The sequence below is a fragment of the Anas acuta genome, chromosome 3 (genome assembly GCF_963932015.1).
Source record: "Anas acuta chromosome 3, bAnaAcu1.1, whole genome shotgun sequence".
In the NCBI taxonomy this organism is placed as follows: Eukaryota; Metazoa; Chordata; class Aves; order Anseriformes; family Anatidae; genus Anas; species Anas acuta.
This window is the reverse complement of record NC_088981.1, coordinates 16,535,439-16,554,556: the sequence shown is the minus strand read 5'-3', so window position 1 is coordinate 16,554,556 and position 19,118 is coordinate 16,535,439. Positions and strand designations below refer to the sequence as shown.

At 42.3% G+C, this 19,118-nt stretch overlaps 1 protein-coding gene across 3 annotated transcripts in view; it reads right to left on the bottom strand.

Moving 5' to 3' along the window:
* Positions 1–19,118, bottom strand: part of KCNK12 (potassium two pore domain channel subfamily K member 12) — a 28,819-nt gene that overhangs the window by 5,489 nt on the left and 4,212 nt on the right. The window contains exon 2 of one of the 3 annotated variants that reach the window (XM_068675858.1): positions 6,809–7,700. In XM_068675858.1, coding sequence (XP_068531959.1) covers positions 6,809–7,700 — 892 coding nt within the window. Of the gene's footprint in view, positions 1–6,754; positions 7,701–19,118 lie in introns of those variants that run through there. The other 2 variants (XM_068675859.1, XM_068675860.1) reach the window with 2 other exon arrangements.

Below are 19,118 nucleotides of genomic sequence, written 5' to 3'. Positions count from 1 at the left end.
CTGGGTTTGAAAGTTGGCAAGACAAACCCCAAGAAGGAAAGGCAATGGCATGTTAAACACTACTGGTTTCACAAGAACTATTCCTTGTAAATGTTCTGTCCTGAGCTGCATCAGAAAGAGAGAATTCATAGTCATGGTCTTGTTAGTTTCCACTTAAATGTTAATTTTTATCTGCAAGATATTAGTACTTGGATCAGGTGAACATATTATCTCTTCCCTTCTTGCTGGAGGTCTGAGCAGTTCATGCCTGTGCAATCATTTCTCTCATTTGTGGCTGGCTCACGGAGAAGTTCTGCAACTTTCTGCTGCTTGTGAATGCACTTCTCAGGCTTAATTAGCAAAAGCCCAATATTTGGGGTACCGGAGCTGAGTTACAGCTTGTGCTGCCTGTATAGCTGCTCATCAGGCAACTGAGATGACTGGGTCTGAGCCAGCAGGGATCACTGCTGCTGCTCTGGGGGATGATGCAAAAAGGGGTGAATAAGGAAAGATGAACTTTCAGCTCCTAAGTTAACTTTTTGGCTGCCCAAAAATAAAACCTGGGAAAAAAAATAAAAATAAAATCAAGACTCCCAAGTTTCCTGAAAAGAAAGTGCAATCTAGTGCAGTGTGCTTTCATTTTCTTATTCTGTTCCTTCAGTTTCCTTCTGATTTCTTGTGCTTCAGCCTATATCTGCATATTGAAGGTATCCCGGTTGTTTGTGAAGAAATACCAGGAGAAATTGCACTTGGTGCACTTAGTGCATGTTTAGGGTTTACTTCATAAAAGAAACAGGCTGCCCTGGGGAATTGTGAGTAGAATCATACATAACAAAGGAGAGGAGATCCTTGCTCAAGCCTTGCAAGCTTAAAGTTTCCATGAGAAAACTAAAGAAAGAGAAGGAGGGACTGTGGAAAACTAGTTTCAAATCTCCTGTGTCCTCTTGGCTCATGTATTCATGCACATGGGTGATGACTGCTCAGATAGTAATAGTAGGCAGAAGTCTAGGGATTTGGAACTTGCTTTTCATGCATGAAAAACACTTTGGCTACTGAATATGAGGGAAGCATAAGTCTGCCCCTTCTCATGAGCTCTCCAGTGAGACGCAGTTCAGTAGCCAGACTCTGAACACTGTTGTAAACTGGGCTTGATGAGTCAGATGAGTTTAGGGATTTTTATGGAGTTTAGACACAAGCTGGAGGGTCCCTGTGGTTGAGTCATGTCACTATGTGGGGTTCTATGCACTGCAACGAATGGGGCCATTGGTAGAAATCAAGGCATGTACCTTACATCCCTCTGAGGCTAAGGAGAAGGTTTTCAAGGATCTCAGGAGTAATGAGACACTGGACATAATTGCACACAGTAGCAATCAGATGTCCAAATCCCTTGGAGAACCCAGTTCTAAAAGCCAATCCAAGTTCCCCTGATGTCAATAGGAACTGCAAAGGGTGCTACAATGCTCTTCCTCCAGGGTCCAGTCTAGCGTCTAGATCAGATGAAGGCAATAAGAAACAGTAATGTGTAAATCAGAACTCAGTGGACTCAGAAAAGTGCAGCAATAGCAGAGCAGGTGTATGTACAACTGCATATTACTTCACATTTCCCAGGCAGGAGCAGGTAGTTTGAAAACAATTTACAAATGTTTAAACATGTCCCTAATCATAGCTATAATTCTCATTCTTTAAAAACAACTTCCTGAAAAAATAAAACCCCTTAATTTGCAATTTTGCTATCATAAAAATGTATCTCCTGGGCTCACAGAATGTTAATGCATTTGAACTCAGTTTTATAATGATAAACCTAAGTAATTCTGCTGGAATAAAGCCCATCTGCCTCTACTCATGCTGCACTTCACGCAGCGGGTTTCTCTTCAATGAGCCCAAGCAATGGCAAAGGTACCAAGGTACAATCCTAAGAGTGGCCTAGCTGCAAAGAGACAGCAGCACACCATACATGCTCTTAATAAGCTAATTCATAAATTGTAATAATTAAAGAGGTGTATCCTTGGAGATTATCCTGTGGGAAAGACCAAATTCATAGAATCATAGAATCATAGAATATCCTGAGTTGGAAGGGACCCATAAGGATCATCAAGTCCAACTCCTGGCACCGCACAGGTCTACCCAAAAGTTCAGACCATGTGACTAAGTGCACAGTCCAATCTCTTCTTAAATTCAGACAGGCTCGGTGCAGTGACCACTTCCCTGGGGAGCCTGTTCCAGCGTGCAGCCACCCTCTCTGTGAAGAACCCCCTCCTGATGTCAAGCCTAAATTTCCCCTGCCTCAGCTTAACCCCGTTCCCGCGGGTCCTGTCACTGGTGTTAATGGAGAAAAGGTCTCCTGCCTCTCGACACCCCCTTACGAGGAAGTTGTAGACTGCGATGAGGTCTCCCCTCAGCCTCCTCTTCTCCAGGCTGAACAGGCCCAGTGCCCTCAGCCGTTCCTCGTACGTCTTCCCCTCCAGGCCTTTCACCATCTTTGTAGCCCTCCTCTGGACACTCTCCAACAGTTTCATGTCCTTTTTGTACTGTGGTGCCCAGAACTGCACACAGTACTCGAGGTGAGGCCTCACCAGCGCAGAGTAGAGCGGGACAATCACCTCCCTCGACCTACTAGCGATGCCGTGCTTGATGCACCCCAGGACACGGTTGGCCCTCCTGGCTGCCAGGGCACACTGCTGGCTCATATTCAACTTGCTGTCTACCACGACCCCCAGATCCCTCTCTTCTAGGCTGCTCTCCAGCGTCTCATCGCCCAGTCTGTACGTGCAGCCAGGGTTTCCCCGTCCCAGGTGCAGGACCCGGCACTTGCTCTTATTGAACTTCATGCGGTTGGCGATCGCCCAGCTCTCCAACCTATCCAGATCCCTCTGCAAGGCCTTTCCACCCTCATTCGAGTCCACAACTCCTCCAAGTTTGGTGTCATCAGCAAACTTGCTCAAAATGCCTTCTATTCCTACATCCAGATCGTTTATAAAAATATTGAAAAGTACCGGCCCTAAAATGGAGCCTTGAGGGACCCCACTGGTGACCGCCCGCCAGCCTGACGCAGCCCCATTCACCATAACCCTTTGGGCCCTGCCCGTTAGCCAATTGCTCACCCATCGTATGATGGTGGCAGCAGTATGATGGTGGCAGTATGATTGGACTGGCGCACGCTTCGTTGGGTTAGAAACTGGCTGGATAGCCGGGCCCAAAGAGTTGTGGTGAATGGAGCCAAGTCCAGTTGGAGGCCAGTCACTAGTGGCGTCCCCCAGGGCTCGGTGCTGGGGCCGGTCCTCTTTAACATCTTCATCAATGATCTGGATGACGGCATTGAGTGCACCCTCAGTAAGTTTGCAGATGACACCAAGCTAGGTGCGTGTGTCGATCTGCTCGAGGGTAGGAAGGCTCTGCAGGAGGATCTGGATAGGCTGCACCGATGGGCTGAGGTCAACTGTATGAAGTTCAACAAGGCCAAGTGCCGGGTCCTGCACCTGGGGCGCAATAACCCCAAGCAGAACTACAGGCTGGGAGAGGAATGGTTGGAGAGCTGCCAGGCAGAGAAGGACCTGGGAGTGATGGTGGACAGTCGGCTGAATATGAGCCAGCAGTGTGCTCTGGTGGCCAAGAAGGCCAACGGCATCCTGGCTTGTATCAGAAACACTGTGACCAGCAGGGCTAGGGAGGTGATCGTCCCCCTGTACTCGGCTCTGGTGAGGCCGCACCTCGAGTACTGTGTTCAGTTTTGGGCCCCTCGCTACAAGAAGGACATCGAGGTGCTTGAGCGGGTCCAAAGAAGGGCGACGAAGCTGGTGAGGGGCCTGGAGAGCAAGTCCTACGAGGAGCGGCTGAAGGAGCTGGGCTTGTTCAGCCTAGAGAAGAGGAGGCTCAGGGGTGACCTTATTGCTCTGTATAAGTACATTAAAGGAGGCTGTAGCGAGGTGGGGGTTGGCCTGTTCTCCCATGTGCCTGGTGACAGGACGAGGGGGAATGGGCTAAAGTTACGCCAGGGGAGTTTTAGGTTAGATGTTAGGAAGAATTTCTTTACTGAAAGGGTTGTGAGGCATTGGAACGGGCTGCCCAGGGAGGTGGTGGAGTCACCATCCCTGGAAGTCTTCAAAAGACGTTTAGATGTAGAGCTTAGGGATATGGTTTAGTGGGGACTGTTAGTTTTAGGTCAGAGGTTGGACTCGATGATCTTGAGGTCTCTTCCAACCTAGAAAATTCTGTGATTCTGTAAAATTCTGTGATTCTGTTTTTATTTAGCTGTATGCTGGACATTTTGTCCAGTAGGATCCTATGGGAAACCGTGTCAAAATTCATTTGCCTCTGCTGTCCCTGAAGAGCCCCTGTGGCTCTGGAAGTCACCTTCCTGAACTGGGTCTTTGAGCTTTCCCCAGACCATGACCTGCACCTACACATCCTACTTACAGTAATCCTTCAGGGGGCTTAAACTTAGCATGACAAACACTTTGACTTTTGCATGCTTCCTCAAAAGGCTGCTCAAACATAGCACCTGAGACAGACTGCACACACAGACACGTGCTGCTTTGGGGGTCTCTGTCACCAAGGAACCTCCTGCCAGATGAATGCCTCTTGAACACCGTCTCTGCCACGCCAAGTAAACTAAAACAGGACTCTGTATCAGGTAGATAGAGAATGCAAACATCATTGAGTGTTTTTGGCCATGTGAGAAACAAAGTTGTGTTTTTGCTGTAGAGAACTACTTTTCTGTGTTCCAAGATAGTTGTGTAGTCATAATAAGGAGAAAGATAAGTGGACAGTAGAAGGCCTCACTGTTCCAAAATAAGGTAGCAGCTTGAGAAAAACAGGATGAACAGTGTGAGAACAGTAAAACAAAGATCACAAGTTCTCAAAACATAAGAAAGGAGAAATTAAAGGGTTGAAAAAAAAGAAAAATTGTACATATATGGTATAGAGGAGTGTCGAGTAGCTTGTGAACCTGTAGTACTCAGCCAATGAGGAAACAGGGGAGCTGATTAGGCATCGGGTAATAGGGAATAAAAGGTTATGATTTGCTTACTAAAATGCACTCCTGATTGACAGGACGCCCACCATTGCAATCGCGAATAAAATAGCTTCACAGAAGATCCTGTCTGAAGAAAATTATTTGAGATGTTTCTCACAGCCAGATGCATCTTGATAAAAGTTGTGACTACGTTTATGATATAAGAGTCACATGTGATGCTCTATCTGCTGCTCTGATTACTTCTCCTTTAGACAAAATATACAGTCACTGCCATCCTTCAGCTGGCAGTATCAAGTGTTCAAAACCTTCATTTAAAAGTTAGTTTTCCAAGGTTAAATTCTGAAATGTTTTGCACTCCTACAAGTTAAAAAGAAAACAAAATGAGGAAGACCCCAAACACATGCAAAACACAGTAACAATATGAAACTCCACAGATGTATTTTCAAACATTTCTAATATTCCTAGTCTGTTTCCATCAGCTTTTTCATTATTTTTTTCAACAGACACCCTAGTAGTCATCACCTTGCCTAAGGCTTCAACCTTACGTTGTATTTCCTTCTGAAATATACAGAAGCCTTCGTATTAACTATACATCCTTAAAGAAGTGGCACAGAACAGATGAATGATCCAGAGCTTTGGAAATAGTTATGATAGAAATTTGCAGAAATTCCTCTGCCCCCTCTGTCATGGTAAACGATGCTTAGACCAGGTTTGCTTGAAGTAACAGGTTTGCTTCTTTAGCAGTTTGGGCTAGTACAGATTAAATTTGAGTTAAAACAGTAGCAATAGTCTTAGGCCAATTTATGATTTAATATCAACATTTTGGGAGAAGTCAGCTTCTGGGGGATCTCCAAAGCAAAGCTCCTTTGTATAACTTTCACAGTCAGGTTTGTGGAAAACAAGTACAGTGTTGGGGCCCTTGAAGAACTGCAAAGAAACTATTTGCATGATCCTGTGCAACAGTATTGTAGAAGTAGAGGATACAAATTTATGACAACAAAGAGAGCCTACGTTCACTTTATCAGACTGTTTCATGTAAAAGTAATGTAATTAGTAAACAGTTTAACTTACATTTCAGTGGTAATGCAAAGATTTGACACCAGAGATGAATACTGGCTTCTCTGGCATGTCTTCACTTATTCAGTAGGTAGGAATAGTTTTGCACATTTTCAACATGCTGCTTCTGACTGATAATCCCCTGACTTTTAATAGTTAGGTAGCACATAGTGGTTTAAACAAGACTAGCTGAAAAAAATCATTGACAGTCAGGAGAATTCAGTCAATTTGATCCTCTGCGATTGAGGTCAATAGGATTATTGAAGTGAAGCACAATCACCCTAAAGCTGGCATAACTGCAGTCACCTACATGTATGTTATATACAGGCCTTGTATGAGGAACCGCTGAAGAGCATCAAGTACAAAGTTCAGGGCCAGATCCAGACTTCAACAAGGTGAGATACTGGTTTAGCCAACCCTTATCCCCCAAGTTTTAATCTGGAACTGAATGTGCCCAGAATGCATTTTAACCCAGAGTATGGGTTGAGGTTATTTTCTGAGGAAGATGTTGGTTTTGGCAGCATCATAACCATGCACACCATTCTTCTGAACTTGCATCAGATTCTTCATCAAAGACACCCAAGTCCCTCCCAAAAACCTCTCTGGGGAAAATCACATCATTACGGTAAATATGTTACTGACTATTAGAGAATACATAAAAACTCGAGAAACCAAATTGCCAGATGCCCAATGAACACTGTCTGTTTCTGAATTTAAAACCTTCCAGTAGTTTACAGTGATAATTCCTCCTTAAATCACCACTTTTATTAAGGAAACAAAAAGGCATTTCAAAAACTCTACCTACGATCACTCGTTTCTGCCAAGCGGTTGTTCATGATGGCTAGAGCACCCACCCCTGCAGAGAAACCATTTTGTCTCGTATTGATACAAACGTTTCTTGGGTAGCCATTGGCCGTCTCAGACAGCTGCTTTTGCAAAATGGCCAGGGAGACTTTGTTTGATGCCATGAGCTCCCGCATGGAGATCATCTCACCGGAGAGCCTCCTGCCCTCAGTGTCACTGTCGTACTGTCCATCAGCGTCCATTGAGATTTTATGCCGACGCAGGCGTGCTCCTGGTGTGATGGCGTTGCGACGTCCGAGGCGGGCACTTGATTTATGGCACTTTGGGCAACATCTGCATTCGAATTTTTTCAACACCCAGTTCAAGAGTTGCTTGATCATAATTGAGATGACGTTAAAAAGAGAGTATATGCAACATACTCCCATTAATATAAAGATGAAGTTTCCAAATCTGTATAATCCCTGATTTTGGTACACAGCATTTTGGCTGCTTACCAAATCTCCAAAGCCAATGGTGCTAAAGGTGACAAAACAATAGTACAAGGAGTCAATGTAGTTCCATCCTTCCACAAACGTGTACATCGCAGAAGCGCAGCAAGAAAGGGTGATAGCAAAAATTCCCAGAATCAGCATCACATGATAAACTGATGGCTTCCACCCGATGAGGCTGCCCACCCCAGCCATAGCTGACCCCCTTCGGAAGTTGGGAGGTAGGAGACCACTTCTTCGCAGCTGTCTCTCATGGCAAGCCTTCATTATGAATGCCAGGAGAGAGATAATGCGCTCCAAGAAGAGGTTGAAGAAAAGGATAGTCCCGGCACACCCAAACAGCCCATAAACGATGAGGAATACTTTTCCAGCCACTGTTGCTGGTGTGGTCATTCCAAAACCTAAGGTGTGAAGATAAATGAGCAATGTTAATGTCACAGTTTTTCATGCATGAGCTCAGGATTTATGAAACTTCTTAGGTCTTGTCTCACTGGACAAAAGAAAGAGTGCTATCTCAAAGTTAGATTAGGTCAACACAAAATCATGTAAAGGATGAAGAAGACCCCAGAAAGCTCAACAAGGTGATTAACATTCAAGAGAGAGTAAAAGCTTCTTGCAGAGATGAAGGGCTGTATTTACAGTGACACTGTGGCCACTGGGTGAACACTGTAAATTCAGGTGGAAAGCATTCCTGAGCCCAAGCCATTTGGAGGTGAGATGAGGCAACCAGGTCACCTCCCTGCTTCTATGTGTGTGAGCCAGCATGGCCTGCTGAAAAAGTTCTCTATTCAGAAGCTGTAAACCAGTGTAACACTATTACTATTGAAGTCTGATTACACCCCTGTGGCTGAGAAGATGGAAGTCTTCAGGTTGCATAATGGAAAACAAACAAAAAACTCACAAAACTTCTCAAAGATTGAATGTTATTCTAAGAATAATGCTGCTGTAAAATCTAAACCAAATCCCAGCAGAGCCTAGCCCACCTGGTACAATCAGAGAACAAAGGAAAAGCATTTAATTCTGGTGTGATAGCTACATTGTAGAGCCACATGGCAGGCTGGGAATAGTACGGTCCTCCAGATACTTACATCAGGGTAAAACACCGCTGCACAGTTCAACAAAACAAACCAAAAAATCACAGTATACAAAGTCTAGAAAGATCCAGCAACACTAATAGATAATGCACACATTGTTATATTCAGTTTATTATCATTATGCACCTTTAAACAGAAACAAATGAGTATTTCCCATCCATAAATGAGTTGAGATTGCTACTCAAAATCTATTTATTCAGAAAATATGTGGAAGTGAAAAACCTGCAGAGTAGTAACAAAGAATCAAAAATAAATAAATTACACAGAGGTAATTGTATGTTGTCTGGACCCACAGTCCCTGTATTTTCTTGTGCTAAAAATCTACCTTTCAAGCAGACTTCACAAAGCCTACGTTGCTGGTCCCAGACTCAATAAGGGTGAATAAGAAGTTTTTTATTCAGTTTCTCTTCTGTGGTGTGAAGCTGTTTTCTGGTTCAGTCTAGCTGCTTGCAGAAGCCTTCTGATTTAGCAATGAATATCCATTAGTGGTTGCCAGAAGAAGCTGGGGAGTCTCCTGTGGCTGCCAGCTAGGACTACATGGCCAGCTCATTACAGAGAAGACATCTGTTAGCCCAAACCTCATTAATAAAAGTAGTTAAACATGTGCTTCACTGTAAGCATTGTGACCATCACAATCAAAATAAATGGGTTTATTGTCACACATATGGCTAAACACATTTATTAATTAAAAAAAAATAGTGGCAGTTCAGATGGAATTGTAAGTGCACTGATTATTTTTAGTATTTTCTGGTGATTAGTCATGAGAGGTGGTATATATTTTTCATACATTTTGTTTAAGTGAGATTTCTGAAGCATTTACCAAAATTCACTATATAGCTATGCAAGATGAATGGACATGTTGCTGTAACAAGAGCACTAAGGTATATATAAAACAGGCAGACAGTAAGAACGGGTAAATACAGCATCATCAGGTGCTCCTTCAGCAGTTTGCAGCTAGAAGTGCACTCATGCACTCTTCCTTTGGGGCTTCCTTTGTCAGTTGTGGTTGTCCCCTCAGCACCAGTTGAATCAAGAGAGGTTACTTCTGGTATGTGCATCACAATACAGCTGAGCTCAATCCCTTCTCAAGGCTCAGCACGTCATGGTGCCTGGATGAAATTAATACAGCCAGAATTGCCTGTGCTTCGAATTTTTCAGTCAAAGCACAACAGCGTACCTGGCATCTTCTACCTGGACTTGTGCAAAGCATTCGACGCTGTCCTGCGTGATATCCTTGTCCCTAAATTGGAGAAACGTGGATTTGACAGATGGACCCCTCGGTGGGTAAGGAATCAGCTGGGTGGTTGCACTCCGTTGAGTGTTCAATGGCTTAGTGTCCAAGTGGAGATCAGTGATGAGTGGAGCTCCTCAGGGGTCACTATCAGGTCGCTATTAAGTCAAAGGCAGCATTCATTTCATCTCTTTGATGTCAGTCAAAGAGATTCAGTCAAAAAGCTGAATTCATATTCCATGAATAAATAGCCACATATAATTAAAATGAATGGTTTGCCAAAAATCACAAGCTGAAGTTTCATTTCTTTGATGAAATGAATGCTCCCCAGACAAACAGAATTAGCAGAGATGAGTTGATAAAAGCTCTCAGATGACGCTTACACTTCTGCAGTCTCTCATGGATAAGTGCTGGCAATTAATGAGTCCCTTTCCCTGTCTTGCATAACAAGTTTTGTGGTTACTATTCAGCTCATCAGGATTTCGATGTATTTAAGTTGGTGACAGAAGTAAGAAACAAAACTTGACAAACTTGCAAAGATGTATGTGCCTGTAGTACGTTTCCTGTTGGTCTTGCTTTTAAGATTCAAGGGGTGACATTTTTGTAGTAGAGAGATATTTACCCAGAAATGGAGGAATGTTTTAGTCACCTGAAAATTGAACACAAGAATTCAGGGAGCAGGAAGTTTCCCATCCTTTGCCTATAGCTCTCCTGCCTCTTTCAGCCAGCCTCAGCTCTCCTCATCCATGTGTCCTGCCATGGTACTTAGGTTAGGCAGCAGGTGAGCAAAACGGGCAAATCATTTTAAATCCCAGAGTATAATGGTACTTAAGTTATGGGCTAGTATCACCCCTAAGTAATGTGGTTGTATTTAAAGGAATTTAAAAAAAACCACAACCAACCAAATAAACAAACAAAAAATACCACCAACAACAGCAAATGATAACAACCCAAACCCTAAAATTGTTGAGTATAACTTTTTAAACAAATGACTTCTCTGAATACACAAAAACCCTCTAACTGGAATGCTGCTTCCAGACAGAAAGAAATTCATGAAAGACGAAGACCAGGCTCTTACGGGGCTGGTCCCCAAGATGTATGTTACAGAAAGATAAACTAAAAGCAATCAACTTTATTTCATGTCTGTTCCATACTTCATGGTTTTCCCACAGACATGGTAGGTCATTATTGATTAAGATGTATACTGTATCTTATTTTGTATTTTGAGACTAAAATTCCATATTGGGGCTCTTGTGCTCCCTTCATAGAGCAGCTTGGGTTGGAAAGGACCTTAAAGACCATATACATTTCCAATCCCCCTGCCGTGGGCAGGGACGCCACCCACAGGGCCTTCAACCACTTTTCAGATGTTAGCATTTCATCGTTACTGTTCCTGACAGAATCTTACCTGTAAATTTCCCAGCTACCTCTCATTTATTCTACAGCGTCTCGACACCTAACATCCAGAAACAGTTGCCTTGGATACAAGGCCACAGCTTAGAGACAATCTGCTGCAGATGGAGAACTCTTCTGCCACATACAGCACTTTTACCCAAAGACTGAGAGTACCATGAGGCAGTTCTTCCACTTCAGCTGCAATTTTCCCATCAACAACAAAGGCCACGAATGAAAAAGTTATTTTTCTTAACATTCTTGCCAGACAGCTTTATTAAAACACCACACTTTGGGCTCAAACAATATACGTATTTTTAGAGCTTTTCCAATGCCAAATTATTTGCTGTCAACATTACTGTACAACCACATTAATAATAATTAATAGGTAGGCTACTTCTGGCATCTCCTAGCTGTTTTGTAACTTCTGTAAAGTTCTTTCAACATGAAATTGCTCTCCCAAAACTCTCAGGTAAATAGGTTGTCAGGGATGCTGTAAATTTGCCTTATGAACCAGTGCTGCGCTTGGGGTGGGCTAAGACAAATCTTTTGTTTTCCCACCTCCTATGTTCAGTGCACACAAAGGTACATATGTGCATCCTGCTGACTAGCTAGACACTGTGGGCAAAGATGTTAAATCTGCTCTGTATCCTTAAGGAGCACTATGATAAACTCGGTGAACATGGTGAAAGCCAGCCAGGTCGCTGCTGTTGTTTCTCATTACATCTCCACTGCTGAAATATGGTGCTTGGTACAACTGCTATTCAGCAGAATCCGCACTTGCAGAATGGTGGAGATGATGAATAGAACATGAAGGGGTTTAGAGAAACTGAGGACGATTATTAAAGGCTTTCTACAGCACCAATTTTATTCTCTTTATACACGACTGTAATCAGGTTATTGGCTGTCCAAAGCACAGCTACGCATAACAGGAGTGAATTACTGAATCAATTATCCTCAGTGCTTCTCTGCTGGGTGTGATTTAAACCACCACCTATAAGGTCATGGCTAGGTTTTTACTCCTTTTAAAAACACACTAATTTCTAAGAGAGTTAACAGATTTGTCATCCTCAAACACCCTAAGCTTCCTTACTCCCCCCCCAAAAAAATGAAGTTGGCAACCATGATAATCAATAACTAAAAGGTAAAGCTAATGAACAGTTGCCACGGGGGACACCCATGCCCTACAAAGAACGTGTCTTGTGTGTCAGATGTGGAGCAATGTATTTAGGGTGAAGGACATGCTGGACCTGAGAGCAGTAAGCATGAGGTTTCTTTTGAGCACCTGAAGTGTTATCACCTCGACAGGACTGGAATGCATTGGAGGTACCCCCAAGGAAGGGGAGAATACCGCTTACAACCTGGCTGACTGCATACGTTTACCTTCTGTTCCCCGCTGCAGGTTTCCTAAGTGTGTTTTACTATGCTGACACCTGGCTGAGCTTTCCAAGAAATTGTCAGTTTCTAGTGGGTAGTCGGCAGGGACATTTACAAGCTCAAGTAGTGTAATTTTTGTGAATTTGAGTTACAAGTGGCCCTTAGAAAAAATATTTTGGAGCTTCAGCTTCACCACCAGCAGCAATACTCCTGCTCTATTCATTTACCAGAAGCAGGTAAGCTTTTTTTTTCTGCATTGTACTGCACGTAGCCATTTCTGTGTACACCATGAGAACTGAGGGCATACCAAAGACTAGCCCCCCCCAAAACCCTGCTCGCTGCTACAGGCTGTTATTGTAAGTACAGAAGGAGGCTGATCATCTGCTCTTGCCAAGCTGCTCCGGCACAGAGCCAAGACCAGGAAGAAGCAGAAGTGTCTCTGAATCAGTTTTATGGTTCCTCGGCTGTGGCTGGCTGCTCCTCTGTGTACGTTGTATGAGCAATTGGGTATCAATTTGTGCTAAGCACCCAGCACCGCCAAACGAGCAGCAGCTCCAGCAGCAAGGCCTTGCTACACAGCTCCCTTTCCTCCTGCCAGCATCCCTGGAGTTGGAACACCCCCGGAGGGTCTCAGGTTTAAGCTGGAAATCTTTGGCAAATTTATGTTTGGGTTTTCTGGTTAATCCTATTGTATCACAGCAGGGTTTCTAATGGGGGACAGAGGCCCTCTACAAAAAGGAGACTATGGAGAATGAAGCTCAGAGAAGGATGTTTCCTGAAAACCAGAAGACTACATGTTCAGACTACAGAGAAAAAGAAAGCCATGACCTGCAAGCTGGTAGTATTCTTCCTGGCTCTTAGTCCCTAGACTGAATAGGGAATGGAAGCACTGTGCATCACTGCAGTCTTCCGTAATTTCTCTATTAACACATATATCATACATAAACTTTCTTCCAGTGCATCGAGCAGTATGCCCTTTCTTTCGATAGCAGACTGAGTCCTTGTGAATTGACCTAACCTAGTCAGGAGCTGCTTCTCATGGCTGTCTGATGATCAGAATCCTCTCCCTGGTTTATTTTCTTTCCTTATCCTAATAGCTGTGTGAAAAAACATTTTTGCTATTATATTTTCTGAAATTGTGGTGGTGTTAATAATGGAAAAATATAGCCCACACACTCCTGAGTTGTTTGAGTAAGTTATATTACTGTGGAAAAACACTTTCCTGCACTAGAGGCTAATGGTCTTTAAATCCTGCCTTAATAGCTGTTGCGGCTGTATCAAAGCCTTAATCTCATTCCAGGTTGTGTGCAGAAGCATCTGTCTCAGTTTGCCATTTTGAGGAACCTTAGCTAAAGCACAGAGATTTTGACATATTAACACCATTAGAGGACCCATCTCTGAATTTAAAGTATTTCTAAAAAATGGCAGAAAATAAAAGAATGATAAACAAGAAATACACACAGCTTCAGTACTTATGGATATAATGGTGGAGCTCATGGACTCCAGGAAAGGAAGTTGCCACTTCCTTTCCTTTCTTGAGATTTGTGAGCTGTCTGAAACTGTTCAGGACTGCTGTCTCTGACCTTTGCACAGTTTTCAGAGTTGAGGATAAAATTCCATGTGAACATTTTTTCAAAAGTTGGCTTCTCTCAAGATCATAATTTTTCATCCTTTAAAGTTCCTTCTGCTCTTATTTTTCTCCTATGTTTTTGAGAATATATATATATATATATATATATATATATATATATATATTGTGGACAATTGTGTATCTAAGCAACACCCTAACAGGAAAAAGCTTATGCTCTGTCATCTCAAATTGAGCATTTCAAACATTAGCATTCACATCAGCTTCCGTTGTTGAAACTTGAATTTTAGATGCCTGTGCAGACCCAAGGTTGTAAAAAAAAATATATATTTCGAGCAGTAAGGAAAAAAGGAATAATGGCATACAAATTTTGTTATATTCCTAAGATATTATGGACTTGGAAAGACTATCTGCATGTGGACTGCCACGCTAGTGCAAATACACCTCACAACACTTCTCCTTTGGGGAGAATTGAATTTCACTCCATTTGAGATGACAAAGCATATTAGATAGCATTATCTGATTTTCGCAAGTGATCTTGGGTGTATGCCTTATTTCTCTACATGAGAAGTTTGATAAACACAGTGGCCTTTACAAGCATCATAGATGGGAAGGGTTGTCAAACGCTTTAATCACTGGCCTATCTTTTGGCTGGATTAAAACAGAGAACTTGTAAATATTTTTTGAAGTTGCATCTCTTGATGGCTGTCTTAGCTCTTCTGCTTTAAAAAGAGTAGCCTATAAAGATGTACCTGTAAGACAAAAACAACCTAAACATACAGGGCAAAATCTTTTACATTGTTTGGCCATTTCCTCCCCAGATTTATGTACAAACTTCTACAGTTATGATTTAATGAAAAAACACACACACACACACAAAAAAAAAAACAACAACAAACCAACCACAAACCAAACAACCAACCAAATAACTGACAGATCTACATCACCTTTTTAATGGTTCAAATATGCCCTCATGGGGCCCTTTCTTCAAAAAGTTACAGCTGAAGGCAAAGAACCAAGCTCTTAAGTCTCATTTAGCTCAGTCAGCTCTCCTACTTCCTTCATGAAGACACAAGACCTAGTTTTAAGTAACTGCACTAGGAATACAGGGTGATAATACTAACTGGACTAACCAACTGTTTTTATTCAATTTCTGCATGCATCTCTTCCTTCTTTAGTAAGCATTTCCCTTGATTCCTTTTAAAGATAATGATATTGAACACCTTAGACACTTTATCAGCCACTTTCAATGTCATCCAGCATTTTTCTGGTTCTCTCAGCTCTGCCAGTACCAGTTTTTATAAATTGACAAACTGTTTTACCGCATTTTTTTTCCTTTACACTGCAGTCATTTCCAGCCCCAAAGGCTTAAGACTTGACTATACATATGTTGAGTACAAGTGATACTGGATTTCTTTTTTTTATCCTCAGGAGATAAATATATTGCTTGCACAATATGCAGCAAATAAATGACAGAATATTTAATAATGAATAACCAAAAGGATTCTATTTTTTTAATTGAAATTTATGGAACTACTTTCTCACCCAGTTCTCATATGGGCAAATTTCCCCTAATTGCTATTGTTGCTGTGATTAAATTTACTTGACTTGAGACTGAATGTGAACATTGGCTCATAATTTCTAAAGGAAATTTGTTATCAAGGTATTATTGCTTTTCTCATTTATGGGTAAGGAGCTCTTACTATGGATTTTTAAACATGAGTAATACCAGTGCCTCACCCAAGTAATCCCCTACATTAACATCAAACCTTTCAATTTCTAATCTTATTCCAGACCAAAGCTTTAATTACTTGAAAAGGCTACTAATGCTTTACCTCATCTAATGCAATTAGATTTAATTTTCTTCCTCCTTCTCTCTGTTTGATTGAAGAGAGATTGCATTTAAACCTTCCAACATCTACAGCTCTGTGCACTGCGTATTGCCATCATCAGACTCCTGTAGCTCAGGGAGGTGCCTCACCTACAGCAGTGACATGCACTAGGAAGTACTGACAGTGTCAGATCAGTATTTGTGATACAGACCCAGTGTGCCAATAAAATGAGTAAAGTGGCATTTCCTAAGGCTCTCTAGATTGACCTACTATTGACTTTAGCAGAGGCAGGCAATTGAGGAGACATAAAGTTAAACATATTTGATTTGTGTGAATTGCTATGCGATTGCCCCTTAGGTTATAATTTTTTAAACTTAAATATTTCTATTCACAAAATGTTTTAATATCACTTTTAACATTTATTGGGCTCTGAAGGAGTTTTACCAGCATGAACACTATTCTTTGTCCTTGCCTACCTTATCCCAAAATGCATTCAGATATGCACTTGGTGCCAAGACCTTATGAAAACCGTCTCTTTTGATACAGGTAAGCAAGCTTCATATGTATCATAGGTAGAAGCTATATTTCCAATAAAAACAAGCTGTCTTCACACACACACACAAAAAGAGGGATGAAATGTTCCAAGTTGTTTCTCTGTTGCTCTACCCATGGTGCTATTACAGCAAGCAGTAAATTTCTCAGTGACTTCAATAGCTGCAAAGGTATGTTAATACTGCAGTCAGTAATGAAGATTTCCTGTTGTATTTTCCAGCATAACGACTGGCGTTGTTATTGTTACATGACGTTAATTGCCAACAGATCTGTCCTATAATTTTTCTTGCATTCTGTTCACAATGAAGAGCAATTAGTTTGCATAAAAGCAAGACAGAACGCTTGCAAAAATGACCCATCAGTAAATGTGAGAAAAAATGATGGAGCATGTATGTTCTGTGACAAATAGAAGACATCCAGAAAAGGGAGAAATATTTAGATTGAAAAAAAAAAGAAATGAGAGCCAATAGCAAGATTAATAGTATAGAAAAGAGACCAGGGTGATTAGGAACAGAAGAATACTGTAAAGCTTTACTTTCAGCTTGTTTAGTAGATATTAACTTGAAAGGCTGCAAAGATGCAAAACAAGTATTCAAAATTTAATGAAGTAAGCAAATCATCAGTAGTGGAGGGCATGCTAACTGGGAAGGACAGAGCAGAAGCTGGAAGAATTAAGAGTGCTTCGGTGACAAGGGAGTATTAGGTAAACTCTAACTCTGGGAAAGGGGGAATATATCCAGGGGAATGACAGAGGAGGGTAAACAGAGATGGCAGAGGCTAGGGGCTGGCTAGGCTCCCAGGAAGACAGTGTGCAGGGTTTCAGGCAGCATTTGGATTTATTAAGCCATCAAAGCACAGAGCAAGTACACACAGGTTAGGGATACTGCTACCCAAAGGAACCAAAGAATCACAAACTGTGGTTTGTTTTTGCCCTGAACCTGACCACCACATAGTAAGTCAATATAAAACTTCCCCTGACATCTGTGCTGCAGGACCATATCTCACATCACAACAGGCAAATTGTTTATTTCCTGATTTTAGGGAGGGGCTTTGTTTTTTCTGGTGACTGCTCTAAGATGCTGTGGGGCTTGGCATTCAGATCCTGGGTTTCAATGCTCCAGCTGGGTGCCACAAAGCCCAGAGCACACACAGTGAAAGGGAGCTTGGAAGTGCATTTTGGTGTCCCCTGATTTAGCTTCTCCAGCCATGAAAACAACAATCAGATCTCCACTGTACTGATGTTAGTTCATTTTGGTATAGTGTTTTGAAACATAAATACTCATTTATTCTGTGTATCACTCTTACTTGATAGGTCTGTAACTTCACATAGGTTAGTAGAGACTAACCCACTCCCCTGCCCAATTTAGAACAGTCTGAGCCTGGCCAGAGCACTTCAGAAAAGTTGTACTGAGGCAGGGGTGATGGGAGCACAGTGGTAGCTTTCCATCATACATCCACAACACCCTACTCCCACCCCACTCCTCCTGCCCAGGACAAAGGCAACCTGTGCTTTCCACTGAGTGTGCAGGTAAACCTGTGCTTCTGCCTTAAGAAGTACTGAGACTGATTAAAATAATACTTCTGGAACATATTTCTGTTTTTTTAAAGGGCTTTATTGAAAGTGGTAGGTTTCCACTCCTTCTACAAGACAGACAAACAAAACAAAACAAAACAAAACAAAACAAAACAAAACACAAACTAACAAATTTAGGATCAATCCATTCAGCAGGAACATCTCGTCACCCACATAATTGCATGATGTTCTCCAAGCACAGATTCCCATAGTCACTGTCAACTGGAAAGAGGCAAACTAATTACTTTGAGTGCTTGAAGCACTCGAACCAAATCCACACATTCAGGAAATTCCCATCAGAAGTGCCCAAGGAAGTTAATGCTTCCGTGCAGCTATGGAAAGTAGAAAACATTGCTATGAAGCCAAGTTTTCATCTCAGGAAAATCACTGAGGAACCACTTATATCCATAGAAGCAGAAAGGAGGTGAATCTCTCCCCCTCTACTCTGTCCTTGTGAGACCCTCGCCTGGAGCCCTGAGCTCAGCTCTGGGGCCCCCAGCACAAGAAGGATGTGGACCTGTTAGAGTGGGTCCAGAGGAGAGCCACAAAAATGTTGAGAGCACCTCTCCTATGAAGAAAGGCTGAGAGAGCTGAGGTTGTTCAGCCTAGAGAAGAGAAGGCCCCAGAGAGACCTAACAGTGGCCTTCCAGTACCTAAAGGGGGCCTGCAGAAAAGCTGGAGAAGGACACTTTATCGGGGGGTGTATTGGTAAGACAAAGGGGAATGGCTTTAAATTAAAAAAGAGTAGATCCTAAATAAGTGAGTGCACCTGCTGGGAACTTGGTAGCTAATAAAAAATACCAAACATTTCTCATTAAGTGGCTTCTCTACATGTAGGTTCATTTATAAGGCAAGAGCCTTATCTCTCATCTCACTTCAAGGCTGTCCCTTTGCCACCTCTCTGTGATAAAAGTGAAGAAGAGTGTGCCCCATCACTTTGGGTGGAGCTGTCATTTAACAGGATACATCATGGAAAAAGGAATGGATCCTACTCATGCCTAAAGGGCATGCCCTAAATACCTGCAACCCTCACACGGCTGTACAGACGGGAAGATCTGAAGATCTTCACTCCTTTTCTTCACAGTGGCCTTTTCTCAAGCACCAGACATGTTGTATCTCAAAATAATCCATCTGCTGTAGGGGTGCATTTTAAAAATCTTATGTTGAAAAATTTTTTTTT